This window comes from Opisthocomus hoazin, chromosome Z, assembly GCF_030867145.1.
Source record: "Opisthocomus hoazin isolate bOpiHoa1 chromosome Z, bOpiHoa1.hap1, whole genome shotgun sequence".
In the NCBI taxonomy this organism is placed as follows: domain Eukaryota; kingdom Metazoa; phylum Chordata; class Aves; order Opisthocomiformes; family Opisthocomidae; genus Opisthocomus; species Opisthocomus hoazin.
Window position 1 is genome coordinate 43,741,547 of NC_134454.1, and position 26,228 is coordinate 43,767,774.

At 39.5% G+C, this 26,228-nt stretch overlaps 1 protein-coding gene across 1 annotated transcript in view; it reads left to right on the forward strand.

Annotated features, from left to right (window-relative positions):
• ROR2 (receptor tyrosine kinase like orphan receptor 2) overlaps positions 1–26,228 on the forward strand; it is an 84,232-nt gene that overhangs the window by 11,535 nt on the left and 46,469 nt on the right. Inside the window, exon 2 of the mRNA XM_075446847.1 lies at positions 17,896–17,973. Within this exon, the coding sequence (XP_075302962.1) occupies positions 17,896–17,973 (78 nt within the window). The remainder of the gene's footprint in view (positions 1–17,895; positions 17,974–26,228) is intronic.

Sequence of the window (26,228 nt, forward strand, 5' to 3'; positions counted from 1 at the left end):
AGTGCCAGACACTCAGTTCTGACTTCTTTTTCAATTTCTGCATGAGCTGTGAAATTTAGATTCTTTTACAGGATTTGGAGGGAGGGCTTGGATTTTTTTGTGTGTGCTTATTTTTGTGCAGAAAAGGAGAAGAATAGGAGGGAGAAATATGTATATGTAGTACAGTCTGTTTTGTTTCCTCTGTATGCACAAAATTTTTTTTTCTTCATTTATTATGTTTAGATTGATATGTCATGTTTGCATATTCAAGTTTACCACTGCTTCTCTCTGTTCAGATACTGGTATGTGTTGTGTTAGTGAGGCAAGCGTAAGGAGAAAATGGAGTTCATTTACTTTGTGTTACAACTAAGATTTCCCGCATCAGCAGTTGGACTGGCTTTTAGTTTTAATGAAGATAGATATGTTTATAAATATACAAAGAAGTTTCTTTTTTGAATGATTTACTGTTCATTTTTTTCCAGGTAGGAAAAAATGCAAATAATATACAATTTCACTTTATAAATAAAATTTTATTATTTATTTTATAAAATTAATTTTATAAATAAAATGAAATTAAATTTTCTTAGAATATGTTTTCAGTATGACTTTCATTATCCTAGGAGGCATCTGAATAGGCTTTTCTAATGATATTTTTCTGCTGAGAAGTCATACTAGCAGAAACGATGTCTCTGCCACAGTCAGGAGATACTTATGGGACAGCCAAGTAACTGAACAGAGCACTTAATAACCTATTATCTGTACAGTGCTTACTTTATCAAATGAGTGAGGTTAAGTATTTTAGATTAACATATACAAGACAGAATACAGAGACAGAGCAGAGCAAAACAAACTAGCCAAGAATGGCAAGGCCGAGGGCAATATATCAATCGGTTGGCTTTGTGGGTCACAGTAGTTTTAAATATTTGAGAAACCATTCAAAGAGTAAAACAGAGTTCTTTGTTTTGTTTTAGATCTTTGACCAGATCTTATCTACACTCATAGAGCTGGACTGTAAATCACCAAGTCTCTTTCATGTTGGCTGCTTTGTAGAAAACCTAAGAGGCAATAAGTAGTAGATGTAATGGAAGATCCAGAGAAGCCTTTCCCAGTGTATCTTAATTTTAGGTCTAGTGATAGAAAGTGCATTGCATGGGAATAACCGCTCGAGTGTTTTCAGAGATGCATGTTTTCAGTGCCACAGCAGACAGCTAATGGTTAGGTTGTGGTTAGCATCTCACTTGGTGCTTTGAACAGAATTCCTTATGTATCTTCCCAAAGCATGGGAACATGCAAACATACAAGGAAAAATAATCTCCCATACCTTTAGTAACACAGTAACTGTTACCTAATGCAGGTACTCTGCCAAGATGTAAAAATTTGGCTGTAGTTGACTTTTGTTTTTGGGAAGATGTAGATTCTCACATACCCTCAGAGAGTGAGGAGGAAACAGCTGGATGCTCAAAATGTGGTGAATAATGAACATTTTAAAAAGGTGAGTGCTGAGGAATTAATGCCTGATAGTACTAGAGAAGAAAAACTCTGTTTTCATTGAAACTGGTGGCAGATCTGTTAAACTGTCCTGGTCTTCAGTGCCATGATAGATCACCTCTGAGCACTTTAATGATGGCATCTCTGTGACTGCTAGCAAAGATAGCTAGTGGTTGCTAATTTTTCTGGTATTCTTTTGTCATGTAAATGTTGTTTATTGTAAATGAGCTGAGCCCTCAGGCAACCATCAGATAATTATTTCTGTTGCTGTGGAGCTTTGTCAGGTTAAGCTCAAGTAACTGGACTTGTTTCATGACAGGAAATCTGTGATTTTGATGAGAAACAAACTGTTGGCTTCATATTAAGAAAAATGGTCACACGAGTGAGAAGAAATGCACTCTGCTTTGAAGTGGTCTTGCTAGCCCACTGCCTTGTACTGTTGTGAGTTTCCCTCTTTGACCCTGCTTGACTGGGCATGCCACTGTCACTCCTGCAGCTTGGCTCCTTTCAGTCTTCACTGAGCCCTGATCTGTGTGTGCTGCCTTCTCCATTTTTGGCAGTTCCCTCTCTGCATCAGCTGCTGTGCCAGATACCGCAGACCATAGCCTGCGCAGTAGCGCAGAATGAGCTGGTAATTACCTGACGAGCTCTGTACGAGCCAGACCTGGGAAATTCACATAGTGCAGGGAAAGTGGTTTGACTGCATGTGCAAGCAAGGATGGAAAGATTTGATTCTGCTCCCATTTTAATACTAGAGGAAACCCAGTTAGTATTTTAGAATATACCCAGTATTGAGAATAAATGAGCGTTGGCCCATTAAGCTCAGCAGTTTACTGTCTTACCGTTGTGCAGTCAGTGCCAACTACGCATACATTGCTTCCATGTGCATCACACAACATGGGACACTTCCATTGAAGATTCATTATCAACAAAAGTCTTAGATTCCTACAAGTACCTAAAATTATGCAATTGCTTAATTTCATTCTCTGCTATAATGTCTGTTTTGGTTGCTGTGCCTGCGGATGTGTTCTGGTTCTAGCATCCTCTCCCGCTTCTTGGAGTTAGCAGTCTTTTTCTACACTTAGGAGCTAATGTGGTTTTAAAGCTGTCCATAACTAACACGAAGGCAGGTAACTGCTTATACACTTGAAACCATTTATTTGGCAATTACTCACACTCATTACAAGAACTTCATATGTGAGGACATTTAGATTGGCATGGTTGGCTTCTGCTTGCAGAACTTTATGGTAATGTATAACACAAGTAAGTAATACCTGTGCAAATATTTGCTTAAGGATAATGAAAACCACAGCTGTCCACTTCGATTGAGTAAACAGTGGTTGCAAGGGAATGTATCAAATATAAAAGTAACGTTTGGATCTGAGCAGTATGCCTGCTATGTATATTTTGAAACGTCGAAACATAATAAAGTGCATGAAAACAGGATACAAGTGTGTCCCAATTTTAATTCTCACTGTGAAGAACATTATTCTTCCTTAAAGCACAGTCTTTTCAATCCCAAAGCTGAGGGATCTGCATTACAGCTCAGAAGTGTTAGGAATAAAGACCAGTGTGTTTGGCAGTTGCTCAGAGTAGCTGTTGGCTTTTGTGCGCTTTGCGCTTGGAGGGGTGGAACCAACCAATTTTCCAGCAGTGTCTGCTGCAGGTTCCACACAGCTTGTTCCACTCCCATCTGTAATTACGACTGCAATAGTTTAGTGACAGATGTGAGCTTTTTGTTGCATTTCTTAAAAGTAAGCGGCTGTTGCTTCAGGTGAGCGCTTTTCTGAAACACGTCTCTGAAATCTCAGCTGTGCTTATATGTGACTTTCAGACAAGATTTGTTGAATATATAAGTAAGAATTTGAGGTCATGGCTCAGTGCCATGAGTTAACCTTGCAATCTAAATTTAGGTTGTATGTGTTGTTTCTTGCTTACAAGTCATGAAAACAAGTGTTTTACAGCCACAGTATTTTGATGGTGTAGAATAAAAACTGTCCCATGTGATGGTGGAAAAACTGTGTCAGTCCTGCCATCACAGTGACAAAAAGGTGGATAAGTTTGCGGTTTGAAAAATAAGAGTTTATACGTGCAAAGTTGAGAGCTCTTTGGTGGGAAGATGCAACTTTGGAAGTGCAGTGCACCTTACAGAAGTGTTGCTTTCAGGACTCGTTAAAATGTCAGCGTGGCAGCTTTGAATGTAGCTGCTGAAATGACATCGTAGTAAAACGGTTAGAGCTGATCTTGTGATTAGTGTCGGTTACGATCATTAAACTGGATAATGAGAAATGATAGTGGGACCTCAGGAAATCCCTGCCTGGCTTGGGGAAACACGTTGCGGTTAGTTGCTAGGGAGTGCATGCCGGGCTGTCCTCTGCACCACTGGGTTAGGGAAGCCGCCCCTTGCTTTGAGCGCAGGCAGGTGTTGCAGAAAGCATCTTCTGTGCATCGTCACATCGTCTGGAAATGGCCTCATTGGCTAGCATCAGTAGGACTGCGACTGGGTTTTCGTTCAGTTCTTTCGCTGTCCACCCGTTGAAAACAGTGTGTGTCCACATCTGGAAGCACTGTGCTCACTCTGTGTTCCACCTCAGGGCTCTGCTCTTTTTTTACTATTGTTTTTGAGAAGAATATAAGCAAATAATACCCCATCTCTTTTCATGCAGAAAAGTGTTGCTTGGCTCTGTTAATTAAAGACAAATAAAGAGCAACTGTATCAAAGCCCACTTATGCATCTGAGCTATTTTTTTTTCCCCTGTAGCAGCGGAGGTAATTTAAACAACAGGAGAAACAGAAATGGGACTTTTTTTCAGAGCAGACAACCGTTATGACTTCACTGTACACATTCAGCTGTAATCCAAGAAATCAAACAGATTCTGCAGTAGGAAAAAAAAGATTTTTTTCCTATCTAGGCTGGACAAGCAGCTCATCAGCAGAAATATTGTGTGGTTTAGCTATTTACTCGCAAATGAAGAAATATAGATATTATTTAAATATTTAATTCAATATTTAAAAAAATCAAATAAATTGAAATTATTTAAATTTATTAATGTATTTAAATACATAGCTTGATATAAATAACTGAAAATGTGGAAAAGCCTACTAAACAAATAACATATCTTTTAAACTTTTAGTTAGAGTAAGTGGCTTCCATTTTTCAACAGCTGAAATACAAATCAGGTGTTAGTTTCCTTTACATCCAGGCATCCTTTCTTATTTGTGTCCTCCATTTTCTACATACACAGGCAAATGTGTGTGCCTGGACACACACACACACACACTCTTACACAATGATGTTCAGTCACCAATAGTGTTTCTTCTGGGCACAAGTGCTGGTAGTGTGCACTTGTGACTTGCCTGGGCACACCACCTGCACACTTCACTTGCTCCCTCCATGCTTGCTCCATGGCCGTCAGTACAAGCTGAACTGTGAGTGGGACAGAGGAATTACTCTTTTTTTGTGTATAGAGACCACAACTAATGACTCATTATAAAGAGGACTTTCAGTAGAAAATTCAGAATTTTAAGCCCTTGATCTAGAAACCAAGATACTTTGACCTCTCTATGAATTGAATCTGGTGTTTGGAAGCTTATGCCAACTGGTCATGATCAAAACCTATGGTAAGAAATAATTTTGACTAATGAGCAACTGCTTCTCTTTGAACATGGCATTTGCTGTTACATATTGGCAGCGTAACTTTGTGGAATCATCTTCTAATGTGACTTAGCGGAGACCATTCCCAAGTGGGTAGGTAGAGCTCCAGACAGCCAGAAGCAGACTTTTCTATCTACTTGGGTCTTTTAAAAAGTTGTGGTGCTTGGTAATAGGAAAGAACACGAGCATCTATTTAATTATATTATTTAAGGGTTAATATTGCCCTATCATTGGCTCATTTGCCAGCCTTGGTTTCTTAGAATATTGATAACCCAGGCCTCCTGCCTGGGTGCCCAGGTTTCTCAAATTGATGTTTAGTATTGGGCATTGGAATTAATTGGGCTTGGGAATTAATTATTCATTGGTCTCCACTGTATCCTTTCTATGAGGAAGATGGTTAATATACTTACCCATAAGTACTTTTGTAATTCAAATAATGCTCTGATTAATATGAATGTGCTATTTACATTCCCTGTTTTCTGGAGAGCAGAGTGACTGGCTGTAACCACCCTACTTTCCAAGACTGGTGCTGCAATTCCTGCTTTTGCAATGCAGTTAGAGAGTGAAAACTAAACAAACTGTAGGAAGGATTTTTATACTTACAGTAGTTCTACTGCCTGTAGTTGTCAACCCAGTCAGAATAACCATTAGGGTAGGTAATAGCAGCTTCTGCTCTACTCTGTTATACTTAGTTGCGATCTGTGCTGGTTTTTTATTGCCACCTAGATTGAGGGAGAGTAATGTTTTTTGTTTCAAATATAGGAAATCATTTAAGAGTGTGCTTAGAAATGAGCCCACTTTGAAGTGTCTGTCTGACTAGGAGTGTTTTTCTGAGCTTGAGTCTTAAAGATTTCAGCCTAAGGCTGCAAAGAGGACTAGCATTTTTGGATTCTAAATTATTTTTCAGAGAAAAAGAGCACTGTGAAAATCGCTGTTTATCCCAGTTGATGGAGTGTTATACTCATAAATCATGATTATTTTTAACCTTTTGGTTGAGACTATTTTGTTTTCACAGCCAGAAGCAGTAAAATAATCATCATGTAATAATGCCATGGATAATTATCGTGTTGCTTGGTGTTCTTTGAGCTACTGCAGGTGTGTTCAGAGCCTCTATTGGTTGTGTTTAAACTGTGATTTTACAGCTAAGGTGGTGAAGAGCTTTGGAATGTATCCACAATTCCTTTACTTTTTTTTTTTTTTTTAGTAAAATGCATTACCAACAAAGACCACTTGTTATTAAATCAAAAATGATTTGTGTTTTTTCTATGGTTCAAGGCTTTTATATGCTCCTTTCCATATTGACTTGGACTGCTCAACATATAGTTGTACAGAAAAGCTATGTTTGTGATAGCTAGTAGACTTTGTTCTGTTGTTGCTAAATTAGAAATGACATAAAAATGCATTTGTGGTTTAAAAAGCCTCGAATATTTTATGTGGTAAATGCCATGGAGTTCATTCTTATTTGTTAAACATTCACAACAGTTTTATTGGCATAATTACATTTTAATTTGTTTCCAAATAATGCTTTAATTTTTGCCTTTCTGTACTAGGAGCAAAGCTAGTGCTTTATAGTGACTAAGGTTTCTCTGCTGTGTGCAGGAGTAAGATTTAAAGTCTGGAATCCTGTGATCAGTTAAAAGTGGCATAAATCACCAGTCATCAGAAAACTCCCTCCAGCCTTTTCTCTGCCCCAGCTTCTTGCTTCCATGCTGCTGCCTTCCTTGTGCTGACTCAAACACTCATGCAGCTGCACCGAGAACCACATCAGGGAGCTAACCTTTCCCCTCTTGGCCCCTGGGCAACTGAGGTACAAAAGATTAAGGGATATTTAGTGCAGACATGAGATCTGGGTGCCCACATGCTTTTGAAAATCCTAGTAGACATCTGTCTGCATCTTTTGGCATCAAATGCTTTTTGTAGTCTGGCCTAAGGTGACTTGGCCAGGACTTTGCAGGAAGTCCTAAGAATTGAAAGTTCGATAAAGCTGGATATTGAAACTGGATATTCCTTTGTGCAGGCTGGGTTGCTGTTTGATAATCACTCTGTGTTGTAAAATAAGAGGAGCTGGACTTTATTGTAACTTTATCATAAAAGGGTGTTTTGGCTGTGGATGAACAGAATAATTTGTAATCCAAATCTTAGCATCTTCCAAACTTGGTTGTGCACTGAAAATGGTGCTTAAAATGGGTATCTTCTTTTCCATGAGTGCTGTTGGTTTGACTGCTGTAATGTTGCAACAGCTATTAATGGGAATTCCTCTGTGAATGAAATCTGAATAAATCTTTATGTTTGGTTTGTCTCACTAACATTTCTGAGCTCTCATTTTAAGTGGCAAATATGAGTTGCAGGAGGAAGAATCTGAGTTATTTAAAAGCTAAGCTCAGTGATGAGGGTTATATAATAAAAGGGTAAAGATTGACAGTGCAATTAATTGGTTAACGTGGTTAATGTAAAATATGCATTACCAGTATGAGATATTAAAATAAATCAAAGTATTCATTGAAGTTTGTGTTTGAATCCCTGGTAATAATATTTTAAAAGACTTACCTCATTTTGTTCTTTTCACGCTGACTTCATAGTACTTGGTGAGGCACCTGGCTGATGACTAAGAAGATAAACTGCATCTTTAGTATACTTTTTTCTGTTTTGGAGATTCGTTGCAGCTCTGTGCAGAAGTCAAGAATCATTCCTTCTCTGCAGTTTTGTGCTGATGGCCAGCTGATTTCTTTTACTGTGTTGTAGAATGGTTTGATGGCAGATTAATAAGGACTGTTTTATTAAATGAGGAAGTTCCTGTAGGAACCTTGTGAAATTTGTACAGCAGCTTTTTCGTCATGCACTTGACTACTAGTTTTCCAAACCAGACAACTAGTCTATCTCGGGTCAATCCGTGGACACAAACATTCACAGTAACGGAGGTTAATGCAATATGCAGATTCCCTCTTCATGCATTTAACTGGCAAAAGGATGTCAAAGTATAGGATTTTGAATCTCTGTTAAGATGTGTTTGAGAAATTAGGTCTCACTGTGTATTACTTGTGTTTGTTTTGGAATTTTATTTCAAATAAATGATAATTTTTCTGTCCAAAACAAATAGTGAAGCCCTTTCTGTTACTACAGATCATAAACCGTAGACCTGCCTTTGCCCCTAGAGTAGTTCCCACATTGTGCAGCAGAGTGTTTTTCCTGATACTTACTGTAGTATCACCAGTATAGTGTTTCTATATAGCTATTAGGTAAAACAGAAAAAAAATCTAGAAGGGAAAATTCACACTAATGGAGCAAAAGATTTGCTTCATTAAGGAATGCTTACAAATTGTGAGAATTTATTCTGTATAATTCAACCCTGGCTCTTGTAAAAGGATTCTTGTCTGTGTTTTCTGCCAGCTTTCTGAAGGTTCTGTGACTTGCAGCCTGGTGTTAGTTTTCCTTTAAATATACTTATTTAATGTCATTTTGATGTTATAACAGAGCAGGCTTAGAAAAGCTTACTCCCTTTCTAGTGGTCTTATAGTGAGAGCTTTTTATTACTATGAATTTATCTGAAAGTAATTTTAAAGAATTTTGGATGGCTAAGGAATAAATTTAAATTAACTGGTTCACATACTATGCTGTGAATGGTATGCTCTGCGAGCTGATAGCAAGCTCAGAAGTGCCTATTTTTTCAGACTTCACAGTTGCCTGAGTAAAGCAACTGCAACAAAAAGTGCAGGTTATTTATTTCCCCTACCTCCAGCTATTTTTACGTGAAGCTGCAGCAGTTAAGTAATGTGTGCTGTGGAGGTTCTAATCTGCCATCACTATGAAAGGGGCGCACTGATTTTATGCTACAAACTGCATCTTTTGTAGACTATTCACCACCCTTTACAGGTCTGCCAAGCCCACTCTGCAATTGGTTGCCAGGGGCTGCAGATGTTGGAAAAGAGAAGTTTCAATGAAAGGCCCTGATTCAGCAGCCCAAGCAGCCTCCCTCCGCCAGCCAAAGTAATCAGATTGGCAGCTGAATCAAAGAGTACAGTGGGCCCTTTGTTTGGGAGCTCCAGAGGTTAGTAAATGACAGAAGGTCAACAAAGTTTTATGAAGAAAAGAACAGAATATTAGAAGGTATTAGGCTGAAGAGAGGGAGTTAGGGAGTTTTATGTTATTGGAAGAAAGTTAGAACCTGAGTCAAAGGTTACAGCCGCAGGAAAGGTTGCATTTTGCTATTTAAATCTGAAAGTAGTTTCAGCTCCAGAAACAGGATTATTGAACAAAAATCTGTGGGTTCCCTAATTGTGGCTATGTGCAATTGTTAGTGTTGAAGGATTTGTTTGTAAGCTTTGGGATTTAACATTGCAGTGGTAGAAGGATGGTTGTTTTCCTCGTAGAATTGTGAGACTGGAAAAGATCTTAAGAGGTCCTGTTTAACCCTGGGAGAAGCAGCATTAGCTGTATCTATGCAGTATCATATGCAGTAGAAGCTTGTCTAATCTGCCAACCTGAAAAATACTGTTCATTGAGACTTGTGTGTTTGAAGAATGCTAGCTCTCAGTCCATGCCTAATGTCCCTCAGACTAAGCAGACCTAGCAGTCATTAATTTTTTCTTTTTGCTGACCATGTTTTGTAGACCATCCTCACGGCATTAGTTGTAGTATTTCAGTTTGACCTGCACCCATCTTGAAATGGAATGCACAAAACTGGAGAAAGCACTCCAGGGCCTTGCTAGCATTGGGTAGACTGGAAGGATTACTACTGTTTATGTGTCCAGTATGATGTTTGCATTGTTTGTGATAGCTGGAGATTTTTGACTGATGTTCACTTCTAATCCTTGTAAGCCAATTCGATGTTAGCTTCTATGTTGGTTATTACTCATCTCTCTGCTTTATTGTAAATGTCTAAAAATAACCTTTGTTCCATTATTTTTCCAGGAAGTGAAGTTAAGCTGATGGGTCTGTAATTCTCTGGCACTCCTTTATACCCTTTTTAATAAATAGTAGGAACTGTTTGTGCAGTTTCCCGTATTTTAAGATCTCATCTGTGCTCTGCAAGAACTGAAAGACAGTTATTAACATTGCATGGTATTGCATCAGCCAGCCTTTAGCTGCTCAAAATTAATCAGGCCCACTCTGGTTGAAAATACCTGACTTCGTTATTCTCTTCCTGTGTGAGGCTGAGGCCTTGGTCTGTCCCTGGTACCAATTATGATAACTGCCTGCTTGTGACTGGCTTTTTGATGAAGATTAATGTGTAGTTTTGATGTCTGCTTATGGCCATGAGCATTTTTAAATCTCTTTATTGCAATTACCTCTCAAGTAATGAATGATCAGTGAACTCATAACCATTTCAGAGGGAAAATTTTAGCTCTTTTGTGATGAATGGTGTATGCCCTGTGAGTTGGCTTTGTGATCAGTTGGGCAGCTTAGTTTTTGAATGTGTGAAAGGGCATTCCTGTCTCAATAACACAGGATATTTGCTTGTGGATATTGTCGGTCATTGGTGCCTAAAATGGAGCAGTGGGGCTACCTGTGCTAGACCTTGTCAGTAAGCAAACCTTCCACATATTTTCAGGGGAAGGGAGTTGACAAAAGAAGCAATAATTATGAATACTCATTTTGGAAGAGTATTTTCTGTATTGCTGGTTTTCTTGCTGCAGTTTGCTGTAGTAAATCAAAGGAACAGAACGTATTTTGTACATCAGAAATAAGGAACACTGATTTTAAATACAGTTTCTGTTTTGGAGTTGGAATTTTCTTTAAGTGGAAATAGCTTCCTTTATTGCCCTGGAAAGTTAAGAAATCCTTTTTGGGTGGGTGAGCAGTTTAAAAGAGGTACTATTTACAGCATCTGCATTTTACTTGGCCATGTCATCCCTGAAAAGAGGGGTATTCCTGACGATCCATCATGTGGCATATCTGGCTCATACATTGTCCCATGCTGGCAGAGTTCTGGTTATATTGGTCTTGTCTGGTCGTGCAGTGTGCAAGGAGCACAGACACTGGTGATGTTTTCTACCTAACCCTATCACTGCAAATGGAGATTGAAGAAGTGGGTGTTCAGAAATAAGCCATGATATGTTTAATGTCAGAGCACAGAATGTATGCAAGTGAAAAATGTGACAGTAACCATACTGGAGCAGTTGAGAGATCTGTGCAAACCTGTGCCTTGGCTCTGATGGCAGCAAAAACAGGATGCTGAAGTAAAGTTGCAAGAAGAGGTCTAGTGTACATAGTAATACTTTATGCTGGGTATGCACCTAGCCTCCAGCCATTCTGAACTCAGGGCCTTCCTTGCCCACATAGGATTTCTATGAATTAGTTAGGTCTGAGTGGATTTTTCTCCGTGAAATTGCCCAGCCTCACCTGCAGCTGATGTGAACTCTGCTCACAGCCTAACTACGTGTTGTTTGAGAAAACTTTAGCTTGTTTTATCTTTGTTTTGAAATTGTTTTTTTGCTGTTTTTCCCTCATACTGCCATTGCTTTTACCAAGAGATTGGCCCAACCTAAGACTCTCATGACTCCATAGACCTTTACTGTCATTGACCTCAGCCATCTCCTTCCCAGAGCAAGAAATCCTAGCAGCTGTACAAAATCAGGTTTATAACTTTTAATTATCATCGCTGCTCTTCTCTGAAACTTTTCCAACTCTTCTGTAGCCTTTTTGAGACGAAAGGACCTCAACAGCACGCAATGTTCAATGTGTGGGAGCAAGGCATAGATTTAGACAGAAGCATAATGATGCTTTCAGTTTCACTCCTAATTCGTGTCTTGGAATTTCTCAGTAGTGGCTGGATTTGCTTTTCTTACTGCTTCTGAGAACTGAGCTCAATTCTGATTGAACTAACTATTCTGACCTCAAGATCTTGGTCCTCAGTGGTCACGGTCGGTTCTGAACAAAGCTTTCCCCATACGCATCTTTTTCCATTTGTCTCCATTACTTTCAGTCAGGTCCATCTTTACTCCAATTCCCTGTCTGCATGACTTTCTTTAGTAGCCTTGAATAAGAGAGTTTGATAGCCTGTATACCCTTTAGCCATTTCTTTTTCATCTTCTCCATACCAGGAACATCTGGGCCACCCAGAACCCTCTGCCAGGAGCTCTTTCATTCTTGGATTGTATAAGCCTGTGCTACTGTTTTCTGTTCATACCTGCACAGTTGTCCAGCCTTCTGTGGGGATTCCTCATACACCACTGTGGATGTGTTCATTGAGACAGTTTCCAGGCACCATGGTGATTGATTTGTCTTCAGTTAGCTACATATTTGTATAGTAGCATGCTAGTTAATGTACTGCTTGCCAGTGTGAGTGGATAGCATCACATGTAGTGTTCAAATAATGAACATTTCTCTTCTTACCAGTTCTTAATAACAACTGTTTTGTGAGTTGCTGTTGCTCTGCCAGTTTTGTGTTTCACAAGTCTGCCTTTTTTCTTAGCATTGTATGACAATGCTGTACTTGTAACAGATATGAAAAAAAGATGTGACTATCTAATACCTTTGTTGCGTCTAAAATCAGTTTAATGAACAATTATATCTTTTCTAGCAGTAGCTGTGTACTGGTCAAGACTGACAGTGAAAACTGGATGCCTAAGATTACTTTGTGGATTTTTCTTCCCTTCAGGCAGTGGAACAACACATAAAAATGGTGCTAGGGAAAGATACAGCAAATAGGAAGAATAAAAGCAAAATGGGATACCCGTATTGAAATACTGAATAAAAAAGTGGAAGAAGGGACAGAAGTTAAAAATTAGATGTGGACAGGAGCGCAGTCGTGTAGGGGTCTTCAAACAAGAAGAAGACTGCAGAGAGTTGGTGATGGTACATGATCTGGGGTGCATCTGCACTACAATGTGGGGAATTAAAGAAAAGATGACAACAAGAATTGTTGTCTGTTGAGGAAAACACCATAGATTTACTGCTAGCAGGAAAAATGTGCCAAGTTATTAATGCAAAAATTAGGAAGCACTGAGAATAATATTCAACAGGAATACACAATTTTTTCGCTGAAGTTCTTGACTGCAGAATTTTTTAATTCAGTTGAACTCAAGAAGAAAAGGTTTTACTTGGTTGTAGTGACTTGTTGGTCATCTGATCCAGAAGCAGTTATGGTGTAAAAAACTTAGTATTTCGTATTGATAATAACGTTTTGGTATTTTAAGTTGTGGTACAGAAACTGTAGGGTTATAACTTGGAATTCATAATAGATGTGGTTGAAGTGGAATTCTGCAGATTACAGAAAATATACGTTTCTTCCATAAAAACAAGTTTAAGTGAGAGATCTGGTTTGTATTTATAATTTATGAAGTAAACAAAGGATTTTTAATTTAAACTTTGCTTAGTTATAGAGACTTTGTTGGTGGGTGGTGTCTATGGTTTGTAGTTGTTCTCTGGTAAAGCGCATCTGGAGATTAATGTTTTTGCCAGACATAAACATATCAAGCGCAAGGGTGAATCACACAAAACTATTACTGAAACATTTTCAGATCAGCAAATGCTTTAGTTTCTTTCTGTCTTTGTTTTGAAAAGCTTTAAAAAATTAAATGGGTCTGGGAAGGAGGGAAGAGAGAGGAGGACATTTCTGTGCTCATTTATCTGGGCTTCCAACCTTTTTTGGTGTTGTGAATCCCACTAAATTACTGAAAAAATGGAAACAACCGTTTTAAAGTATAACACTTGTTATTAAGACAAAAGTGCCACTCAGGTCTTGGGCAGTTTGGAGTCTGGAGGTCTTGAGTGCTATGCAACCAAGTGTCTCTAAGAATGGGCTTCTACAAATAATATTTCATCCTGTTAGTACTGGTGGCTTATGATCACTAGAATAAGCCAAGTGCAGGTGCTTATGGATTAAAACAACAATTTCTTTTCCTACTCTTCTTTTACTCCAAGGTCTCATCTTGGGTTTATCTTCCTTGTCACGAGTAAATGTTGCTGTCCCGTTCTAAACTCCTTGTGCAACATAGAGGAGGTCAAACAAAGGCAAGGAAATAGAGGTGAACTTGCCTTGCTGCCCCTTGGTAAAATAGAGACGTGATGTATCTCTGCTGAAATTTGACAGAAATATCCATATTATGCATTCATCAATTCACACTGAATCAAACAAATGAACAGAACTTCAGTACAGTAAAAAGTTGGGCACTGAGTCTGCACCATGCCCTCAGGGGTGTGAAGACACACTGGGGCAGGATTTATGATGGCGAGTTAAGATGCCACCACCTTGGCCACTCATTTCCATTTTTCCAGTCTACAGATGAAAACTATTTGTCATTTCTGTTGGCCAGTGCTGGGAATGGGAGAAGATAATGTCTGCCCAAGCCTTAGCTGTTCCAATTCGGAAGAGAATGTCTTACCAGGGATACAGCACTGTCTTCACCATCAGCCTGTTTGGGATGTCTGGGAATGAGCACACAAATCAAGTGGAATCAGTACTGCTGCCAGGCTAGGAACCTGAAGCAGTGGGAGATGAAAGGAGAGATGAAGCAGTGACAAGGTGACAGTATTGTGACAAAATAAATACTTTCAGACCCAGCCTGAGGTAGAGGATGTCTCTGATGTCTGTGTTTCAACTCATAAAGGCCAGTTAGCTACATCTTCTGTTCTCATATAATGGGTAAAAGTATAAAGGAAAAATAAAAAATAATGACAGTCTCAATTCTTTTCTTCTTCGATAAGGTGGTGGAAGATAGGGATGTGGTTACTTGTGTTTCATCACTGTGACTTGCAGTCAGAATGTTGTAGGGTTTAGTCTGAGGGAAATTGAACGGGGAAAAAAACAAGAGGAAGAGCCTTTTCCCTAGTTTCATTTTAACCAGAATATTACCGTGTTACATACCTAACAAATCTAACCCCAAAACCAGATCTTACACTTTAGATCCTGATGGCTTTAGATTTGCATGCTCTCTTGGTGATACACCTACATGATAAGGAATGTGGATGACTGAATGTAAATTAGGAAATACAGCAATACAGGGAATGTCATTTGAGAAGTTGTTTGGTAAAAGCACCTCTATAGCTTTATCTGATTTCTAAGTTCAGCTCTGTTCCTCACAGCATCATATTTTCAAAAGGGAGAGTTTACGTGTGAACCTCCGTTTTATAATGGTCAGGGTTTTGTAAGACCTGCAAAAGCAAAGGAACATTGAAGTATGGTCTGCTATCTGCAGCAGCTGCTAGCTAAATATTGTTTCTAGCTTGTTTTGGTATATTTTAGACACAAACAAGGAGGGTACACAGAAAGTTGTCTGTTTCATCACCCTTTGTAATACCTGGCTAATTGTTACAATATTCTAATTTCTGGGCGACATCTTTTAAGGACGTGGCTGAGAGTAGGGTGAGAAAGTCAGCAGAAATGATGGGTCTGACCTCTGGAAATAGAATCTGAATTATTGTAATATAAATTCAAAGGCAGAGTTGCGCCATTTTGTAACTTGAAATTGTCAATAAAACTCAGGTACTGCCTAATTTTCTGGTCCAGCACTGCTTTCAGGAAATGTTTACATTCTTGGTGAAAACTGTGAGTTTTATTTCGGTAAGAACAGGGAAGTAGTAGAATTCTATTCTAGTAGGAACTAGAAGGTAGTTTTTAATCCTGTGGTGGTGGATGGACCACTCAGTGGAGAAGGAATTGGCTGCATGGTTGCCCTCAAGCAGTTGCGGTCAATGGCTCTGTGTCCAAGTGAAGATCAGTGACAGGTGGCATTTCTCAGGGAAAATCTGTATTGGGACCAGTGCTGTTTAACATCTTTGTCGGAGACGTGGGCCGTGGGATTGAGTGCACTCTCAGCAAGTTTGGCTCTGGGGAGACCTTATAGCAGCCTTCCAGTGCCGGAAGGGGGCCTACAAGAAAGCCAGAGAGAGACGTTTTACAAGGGCATGGAATGATAGGACAAGGTGTGATGGCTTTAAACTGAAAAAGGGTAAATTTAGATTAGATATAAGGGACGAAATTCTTTACAGTGAGGGTGGTGAGGCACTGGCACAGGTTGTAGATGCCCCTCCCTGGAAGGGTTCAAGCCAGACTGGATGGGGCTTTCAGGAGCCCGGTGTAGTGGAAGGCAGATGGGTTGGAACTAGATGATCTTTAAGGTCCCTTCCAACCAAAACCATTCTATGATTCTGTGAATGCTACCCGTATTTTCCAAGCACAAGGCAAGTCCACAAAGTAAATTATTACAAAGTTTTCTAAGCTGTGATGGCTAAGTCCTGACCTTGTTAGTAGGTGTTTCCTGTGTGCTACTCTGGATCCAGGATCTGGATTGGCACTGGTGAGGCTGCACCTTGAATACTGTGTTCAGTTTTGGGCCCCTCACTACAAGAATGTCAATTAGGTGCTGGAGCATGTCCAGAGAAGGGCAGCGAAGCTGGTGAAGGATCTGGAGAACAAGTCCTATGAGGAGCGGCTGAGAGAGCTGGGACTGCTTAGTCTGGAGAAGAGGAGGCTGAGGGGAGACCTTATTGCTCTCTACAACTACCTGAAAGGAGGTTGTAGTGAGGTGGGTGTTGGTCTCTTCTCCCAGCTAACTAGCGATAGGAGGAGAGGAGACGGCCGCGAGTTGCATCAGGGGAGGTTTAGATTAGATATTTTCACTTCTTCATCAATGACCTGGATGAAAAGTTAGAATGTACCCTCAGCAAGTTTGCTGACGATGCAAAACTGGGTGGAGTGGTAGATACACCAGAAGGCTGCGCTGCCATTCAGCGTGACCTGGATAGGCTAGAAAGTCAGGCAGAGAGGAACCTGATGAGGTTCAATAAGGGCAAATGCAGGGTCCTGCACCTGGGGAGGAACAACCCCATGCATCAGTACAGGCTTGGGGCGGACCTGCTAGAGAGCAGCACTGCGGAGAGGGACCTGGGCGTCCTGGTGGACGACAGGTTAACCATGAGCCAGCAGTGTGCCCTGGCTGTCAAGAAAGCTAATGGGATCCTGGGGTGCATTAAGAGGAGTGTGGCCAGCAGGTCGAGGGAGGTTCTCCTTCCCCTCTACACTGCCCTGGTGAGGCCTCATCTGGAGTACTGTGTCCAGTTCTGGGCTCCCCACTTCAAGAAAGATGAAGAGCTACTGGAGAGAGTCCAGCGGAGGGCTATGAGGATGATGAGGGCACTGGAGCATCTGTCCTATGAGGAGAGGCTGAGGGAGCTGGGCTTTTTCAGCCTGAAGAAGAGAAGGCTGCGAGGGGACCTAATAAATGTTTATAAATATCTGAAGGGTGGGTGTCAGGAGGATGGGGCCAGTGACAGGACAAGGGGCAGTGGGCACAAACTGAAGCATAGGAAGTTCCATCTGAACATGAGGAAGAACTTCTTCCCTTTGAGGGTGACGGAGCACTGGAACAGGCTGCCCAGGGAGGTTGTGGAGTCTCCTTCTCTGGAGGTATTCACGACCTGGCTGGTCAAGGTCCTGTGCAGCCTGCTGCAGGTGACCCTGTTTCGGCAGGAGGGTTGGACTAGATGACCCACAGAGGTCCCTTCCAACCCCTACCATTCTGTGATTAGGAAAAATTTCTTTACTGAAAGAATAGTCAAGCATTGGAACAGGCTGCCCAGGGTGGTGGTTGAGTCACCATCCCTGGAGGTGTTCAAAAAATGTGTAGACATGGCATTTCAGGACATGATTTAGTAGGCATGATGTTGTTGCGTGGGTGGTTGGACTTGATGATCTTCAAGGTCTTTTCCTACCTTAATGATTCTATGGTTCTGTGATTCTGTGATTCTATGAATGAGTTTGCTGAGCTCACTGTCATAATGCTGTATAAGAGATAGACTCAGAACCTCAATTCAACAAACCTTTTTTTCCCTAGGTGAAATGGAAATTCCAGATTCAAATGACCCCTTAAGTCATGCAGATGGACTTGAGAGACCAGTTCCAACACCTAAAGGTAAAATTAATTGCAGTTATGTTTTATTCCCCCCTCCTAAATATAAACATACTTCAGAAAGGACCAGCAGAATCCTGTTACTGTATGTTCACACTTGATTTACCTGTGAATACAATTCTGTAAGAAAGGCAGCCTTGTGTGACTTAAGACTTCTGATTCTAAGCAGGGATACCAAGGTTACAGGAGTCTGTAAGAATTAATTTTTAAGCATGTTCAGTCCCCCCCCCACTGAGGGATTAGATGTTTAGCCCAAACACAGAGGGCTATTATTAACTTCCTAGCGTATTTTCTGTCATGTCAGTGCCATGAAAATGATTTAATTTTGTACAGTGCTGTACTTGACATCTATAGGTAAATCTTAAATATTGGTATCTCTAAATATCTTTGGTTTGAGATAATTAAATCTAACCCTAACAAGAATACTTACTTTTTAAGTACTTCTGAACATTAGTGATTTTTGGTTTTTGTAACTAGACTGTCATGAAAGAATTTCTAGTACCTTGTTAGTTAGCATAAGTTTTTATGATACTTTGTCACTTAAACTATAGATCCAAATGCTATTCTTGTATCTGAAAATGCACGTATTTACTGTAAATTGTGATTCCCATTACGGTTTGGTGCAACTTCATAAAGCAAGACATTTTTTGTGTTCTACCTGAAGAAACAGGTTTTCTCACTTGTACAGATTTTTTTCTTTGTATGGATGCACTGCTGTAGTAAAGTCAACTCTTATGCTTAGAAAAAATGGTAGATAATCTTGTTAGCAGGGAGGGCTTAGCCTGCTTTCTGCCTTATAATTAGCCTTCTCAGCAAGATGAGCACATGTTGAAGTCTATGAAGCTCTGAGGTGCTGGTCAGGTGTTCTTTTTGGAGCTTTTCTTTCAGAGGAACATAAATTTTGAGGGTACCTTGGAATATAGTCTCTGTTTTCATGGGTATCCTGTGTCGTGTAATCCTTATTGTGCTTCACCTGAATGCTAGTTAGATTGCTTACCTTGACTATGCTTATTAGAAGCTTCTTTTCAGGATCCACCATTATTTTCTATTGTTAATTTGATAAAAGAAGACATGTTTATGTTTGCATATCTCTAACCACGTTCATGCTGATCAGCAGTGGGGGCTGTGTCCCTCCCGTTTGGGAGGAAGACTTGTTGTACTCCTCAACCCTTTTTAACTTCCTGAAGCTCCCAAATTATTTTAGAGGATTAAACTTTGTCCTCCATTATGGGAATAAATTTCAGTAACAGTCATTCCTGTCAGCAACACTGTATACTACAGTTGTTTTATCCACTCGACACTCAAGTGCCCACTGTTTTTGATGGGAAAAGGTCCATGTTTAACAGCGACTGACAGGCTTGTTTACTTGGCAAGTTTGTCCCACTTTACTGTTTTGTTATTTCTGAGCTTTTAAGGGTACAGCCATAAAAGAAAGTGCTTTTTCATGTGACATTACTTGGTTAAATTCTTGCTGAGAAAGCAGTTGCAGTTATTTCCTTTTTTGTAGAGCCACAGGCAATACCTGTCTAAGGAAGTAATTAATCACATCTCAAACATTTGTACATCATAAGGATTTTGTATTTCCTTCAGAAAAAAAAAAAAGAGACCCTTGTTCTTATATGACTCATTGGTATAAGATCAGTTGTTCGCTTCCGACATGCCTGGTGTGGAAATGGCCTCATTTTGCTCTCATTTTATTTTTGTGGCTACAAAATTGACTAAATAAGCAAAAATCCCTTGGTTGAAATTTTTTATTTCTTTGGTTGGAATATTAACCCCTGTATTTCTGTATCATAGTGAGGTAGAAATTTTTGTTTCAAAAAATCATTGGACAGTTCTACTGCGGAGTTTGTGCATACCTTTGAGACCGTTATAAAGAGTCCTTCAGCTTCTTCCATCATGTTGACCTTCTTTACTTCCTTGTGAAATGTTTAGTTACTCTGATTTGTTTATGACCTCTATTGTTTTCTGATTGTAGAATAGACCCTAAACAGGCATTAAAATAATAGTAAATAGTCTTTCATAATGCCGAAAGTTAAAGCTGTTTTAGAAGTACTAAGTATATAGGTCACTCTCTTTGCTAAATCCTCCGGAAGTCCTGAAAAAATGGTTCTGTCTCCAAAGAAGTAACCTGGTTAAGCAAGGTATTATTAATAATGTGCACTTTTAAAAAGTTGCAAGTCTCTTCTTACAAGTGAAGCTAGCCTTCTGATAGTTGATGGGATAGGACCATGGCTCAGCCTGCACTTTGAGGAGAGTTTATCTTCCCCTGTATGCTTTAAGGGAGCACCTAAACAGCAAAAGAGCGCTGACTCTGGGCAAAGTTTCACTGAAAACTAGAACAGAACGGTGAGTGCTGTAGAAGAACGTAGGTCTGCTTTGCAAGAATGATAAAAGGATCTGAACACAAATCTCCTCTGAGTCCAGTCAGTCTTTGCAAAGATGATCGTTTCCCCAGTTTGGATTTCAATCAAGCATCTCTTGATGGCTTTCTGTTTTGCAACAAACACTCTAACAAACTCTCCCTGGTTCCTAAAAAGTCTCATTCTCCTGCTCAAGAGGCTGAACCATGTCAGGTCCATGCCTCTCTCGGAAACACTTGTTAGAGCAGTACACTTGAATAGTTAAAGAAATGCATGAGTAAGGGCAACCTGCAGTAGTTGAGACACTGAGTGAGTTGGGTTGCTCCAGGACACACGACGCATCAAGCCTCTGACCTTAACTGTGGTTTCTGCAGAACTTTGTCTGGGAACTTACTCTGGTTGAAGAGGTACCTGTATGATAAATCCAAGTTATGACTGGACTATTCTGGGTGCTTTGACTTGACGTAAGGTAACCTGTCAGGAATCATTTGTATGTATTGTAAAAGTCGTGGCTTTTTATCTGCGTGACCCAAAGAACAGTCCACATCCTAACTGCACTGTTATGCCCCCCAAAGATCTGCCTCTAAATGGACAGTAGACTAGGACAGGTGGTACTGTCATCTGGGAGTTCAGAACACAAGAAAACAAAAACATTCCACCCTGTAGAATTGGATTCCCGGGCTAGGTAAGATCTTCAGTGCTTCAAGTATGAGAAACTGCTGCTCAAAAATAGGTTTTCTTCTACTAAGAAGAGAGCTTAAGCCCACTGATTTCAGTGTGGGGGACAATGTGCACATTGTGGCAGCATTTCAGTGCTAGTTCCACTTCATTCCCAAATTGGCTATAATTTGTTCCAAAGCACATTTGAAGCGCATGTGATCCAGATCAATTTATTTTACATGCTTCTGGCTGCATTTTTGTACAGTGAGATCACAAATAGTGTGGAAGATGGGGTGCAAATAATGGAATTAAATTAGGCTGTAAAGGTGTCAATTCATCTGGAAACATTATGTGACAATATATAACAGTGTAGTTTCCTTAACGGCTCGTGTATTTTGGGAGAGCTGCCAGCTTCCTTTCCCCTTTCTAACCTGGCTCCAATATGTCGTAGATTGCTCATCTTCATGTTGGGGTCAAATAAAGCAGAGGGGTGAAGAATTAGGAAGACTGCATTGTATTTAGGAAAATGGTCTGTGCAAGAAATCATGAGTCTTAGACTTCTCTCTTGCCTCCTTATTAGGACGTTGTTTCTTAGTGTATTTCCAGCCCTGATTAACTTGTGGGAAGAGTCACTGTACTGGACTCACACCACCCACTAAGGTGTGATGATGTGTCCCCTAAACTCTTGTACTTTCAGCAGTGTCGCTGTACACACCTCTAGAAATAAATGCTTTGAATTTCAGCAGCTGTCCTGTTTGATTTCTCTTACAGTAGTGCTTACTTCTTTTGTAAGCCCAGAACACTCTGCAACTTTTATATTATTTATAGATTACTTGTCAATTCTGTGAACACTTTATACTTACTACTGTATTCCTAACAGTAATTTTGGGAACAGTGTTGTCTTCCTCAGGTCGTTCCTGGTTAATAATCAGTCATTCCATAAGCTAAAGTATGCTTCCTAGGTGAAAAATTAGGTCTTATTATAGGAAATTATGAATTTGCTTCTAATGGAAATATCATTAGATTACTACTCAAAAATTATTTCCAAAGCTGGTATGAGATTATATTAGCCTTAAAATGCCATTGCCGCAGGCTGGATTTGAAATAGTCGTGGTGAGAGAGACCATGATCTTTTATTTATATCTAACAAAGAGTTATTTGAATTAAAAAAATGGAAAACAGTGGGGAGATAGAAAAAAGAAAAAGCAAGGGTCTGAGAGCAAATAAGTCCCACATTGCTTTTTAAAGCAATCATAATACATGTATTTTTAGTAGTTTTGAACATTGGAAAGTTTTATGCCTTGAATCTGAAAATGTTCTGAATTGTATGCAGTAATGCAGACAAAAAGTATTCGCTGTTTTTTCAATGGCTGATTTTAAATTTTGAGTATCTGAAGCCACCACTGCTCTAAGTTGTGATGTGTTCTGTAATACCGACCAGATGGGTTTATGGGCTTCTTTGACTGTTGGATCTAAAGTTGTTTAAGTACGTATAGGAGCTACTGGAGAGAGTCCAGCGGAGGGCTACGAAGATGATGAGGGGACTGGAGCATCTCTCCTACGAGGAAAGGCTGAGGGAGCTGGGCTTGTTCAGCCTGAAGAAGAGAAGGCTGAGAGGACCTAATAAATGCTTATAAATATCTCAAGGATGGATGTCAGGAGGATGTGGCCAGACTCTTTTCAGTAGAGCCCAGCAACAGGACAAGGGGCAATGGGCACAAACTGAAGCACAGGAAGTTCCGTCTGAACATGAGGAAGAACTTCTTCCCTCTGAGGGTGACGGAGCACTGGAACAGGCTGCCCAGGGAGGTTGTGGAGTCTCCTTCTCTGGAGATATTCAAGACCCGGCTGGACAAGGTCCTGTGCAGCCTGCTGTAGGTGACCCTGCTTTGGTGGGGGTGGTTGGACTAGATGACCCACAGAGGTCCTTTCCAACCCCTACCATTCTGTGGTTCTGTGATATTCTGTCTTATTGAGAAATATGTATTCTAAAAAGTGGTAAAACATATAGGTGGTTATTACTACTTGTTCTGAAGAGACTGTTGTATCTTTAGGTGTCTAGCAATTTATGACTCAAAATTTCCTTTCTTTTTCTCAGAAATTGGACGTTCAGTATTTGTTTCCCTTGTACTGTGCAGAAAGAAAAGGGAATCAACCGTTCCACAAAAATGGATGATTATCTCATTATCTCATATGCTCATTATCTCAGGAACACAGAAAGATGTGAAACTCAGTATAGCATCATGCATATTATTACTTAGACCCTGTGTGAATTTGGGTAGTCACTCAAACTGCCCTTGCTTTAGTTTCCACATTTGGAAAATAAGGTTGATGATATCTTCCCATCTCATGAGACTTCAGTGCTGAGAAATGGTTTAGAAGTTCTGAGCTAAAAAGAGTTGCAAATTTTTAATAGTTGCTATTCATGGAGGCCATCACAAACTGGTTTGAAAGTTATGAACGCATAATTATTTTTGAAATCATATAGGGAAGAAGGAGCAACAACAACAAAAAATGGGTAGAAACCGAAACTTGAATTGAAAACAGCTAAGCCATAATTAACTTGATCTAAAGTAACTAAAGAAGTTTAATTTTTTTTTTTAATAAACTTAAAATCACAGCTAAGATCTTGAAATAACAGAAGCAGAGCAATCATTTTGTATTGTGTTTATGCCAAGCATAGCATATATGGTTTGAGCCAATAACTTGGACATCTAAGTGCCAGAATAATATAAATAAAACTAAGAAAAATAATATGCATGTGAGGTCTCAGTGATAGTTGCACCCTTTACGTTTTTAACTTAGTATCTATTCTTGTTCATATCTTGACAATGTTTTGACACATATGGGAAAAGTTTGGGTTGATATTTTTGCCAAAACACACAAAATAGACCTGTCATCTTAGTTTTGATTTGCTGTGGGATTCTGTTTGATATATTTATATCAAATACAATCCATGTAAAAATGTGAAGTACTGGCAACCCAACAAAGGCTTTTCAAAATATGAAGTGTTTTGCCAGAATTCGTGTCAGTACTTCCCTAAGCTACTTTATTCATAGGATGCATAGAGTATGACAGTGTAACGTAATACATAGATTAAGTTGCATTAGGCTCTCATAGCTTCTTGAAAGAACAGGTTTCACTCTGTTCAAGCAAAATAAATATTGGTGTTGGTTGTATAAAAGAGAAATTTCATTTAGAGAATCTTTGCCTACAGCAAGTGCAGAAATATCCACCAGATAGGTTTTGCCTTTGAAGTACTTTAAGCCAAGCCAACGACCACTGAAAGCAAAAGAAACATTTTCCTTCATTTCAGTGACTCTTGGATCCAAGCCAGAGTATAAAACATGGTGTATAACAATAATTGTGTAACACAGAAAATTGTTGGCTGTTATGCTCAGAATTTTAAAAAATTCTATTTGATATCCATATCCCAAATGAAATAGAATTGTGTGTAATATGACATTTGCAAGTTCAGTAATGCTGTTTATACATAGCAAGCCCAAAATACTTTATAGAATTTATTCTTTGTTTCAAAGGTACATCAGTATTAAAACAGATTAACAAATCTGTTCAAGTTTTAAAAAATTGTAGTTGACTGAAGCGTAACACAGAATGTAGGACACAAAATAGAAATTCTAGTGCCTTCAGATTTATTTTTCCTCCATACCTGTCCAAATGAATATTTATTAAGAGAGAAGGAGAACTACATTGGAAAAAATTTGCTTTGCACATTATCGAGGTCCCAGTTTATCCTGAGAAACAGTTTGTTTTTTCCCAAAACCATTAAATCAAACTGGCATCCGCACAGTGTTTGTGGTGTGATGTACATCACAAAAAGTAACTGCTGATCATCACCACAGAAATTAAATAAGGAAAACATTCCTAAGAACATGATTGGTTAAATTTTCCACTTTGTGTGAAAGATTTGCAATTATGGGTTGTCTAAAGTGAACACCAAATAACAGAGCAGCACAACAAATGGCTGCCTGCTCTGTCACACAAGTACTTCAGATTCAGTAAGTATATAAACACTAGACTTCAGCATCATTTCTCAAAGAGGAAATGAAACTAGCAAGTAGAGAGTGTGCAGTTCAGGATATGGACAGAGGCAGTGGATAAGCAGTGAGTTGCCCTGCTGCTCCTAAGCTGCCCTGCAGAATTCTGAAGAAAACACAAGTGCTTCGAAGTTCAGGTTAAAACATTTATTACTTGATTTGTAATAACAAGGTAATATAAAACACTGCAGAAAGTTCCTGTAAAATTGTCAGGAGAAATAATGAACTAAAGCCAAATTCTGACCTGCAGGAAATGGATTCAGTTACACTGACTTCAGGGGAAGTGTATCTAATCACACTGAGTCTGAAGTAATCCATAAATCTTTGGCATTGCTTTTGGTGGTAATAATTTTGTTCTAGTTATTAATAGGTTCTGATTCATAAATTCATATGAAGTATTTTGGATTGCTTAAAAGCTATGGACCAGATTACTTCCTACAGTAACTCTGGTTTAACTGGTAAAACAGAAAGGTCTAACATGGATTTAAACTTGAGTTGATAACATTTGCTGGTCCTAATAAGTAAATTTAGCATCTGTTCTCATCCAAATTTATTTTAATGTAATATCCATGACTAACCCAAAGTGAAGACTTGACCCAGCTCATTTTAAATGAGGGGAGGTGAAATGGTGGGAAGTGTTTGAGCAAGCTCTGAGCTCGCAAAACCTCACCAATAGCACAAGAACAACATAGACCTTTCATATACTTCTGTGTTAAGAACAAAAAGTAAATCAAAGAGGTAGAAGAACCACACTCCCTGACTGTCAACTCACAGTGCATGACTTGGTACCACCTTTATAGAAAGCATCTTCTCTGCCTCTTCACTTCTTAGGAATCAAGAACATCTCTGAGCCAGATGGTTGTACGTCTCTACTAGTTCCATGCTGCAAGTGGCCCAACTTCTTCTCAAAAAACACCTTAAACTGTGTGCTTTGCCTCCCTTGTGTGAGCACATTCAGGCTGCCCCCACAATTGCTGAATCATAGACCCATAGAACCCCAAAACAGCCCAGGTTGGAGGGACCTCAGAAGATCATCTGGTCCAATCTTTTTTGGGAAAGAGAGCCTAGACAAGATCATCTAGCACCCTGTCCAGTTGTATCTTGAAAACCTCCACTGATGGGGACTCCACCACATCTCTGGGAAGGTCGTTTTCCAGTGAATGATTGTTCTTACTGC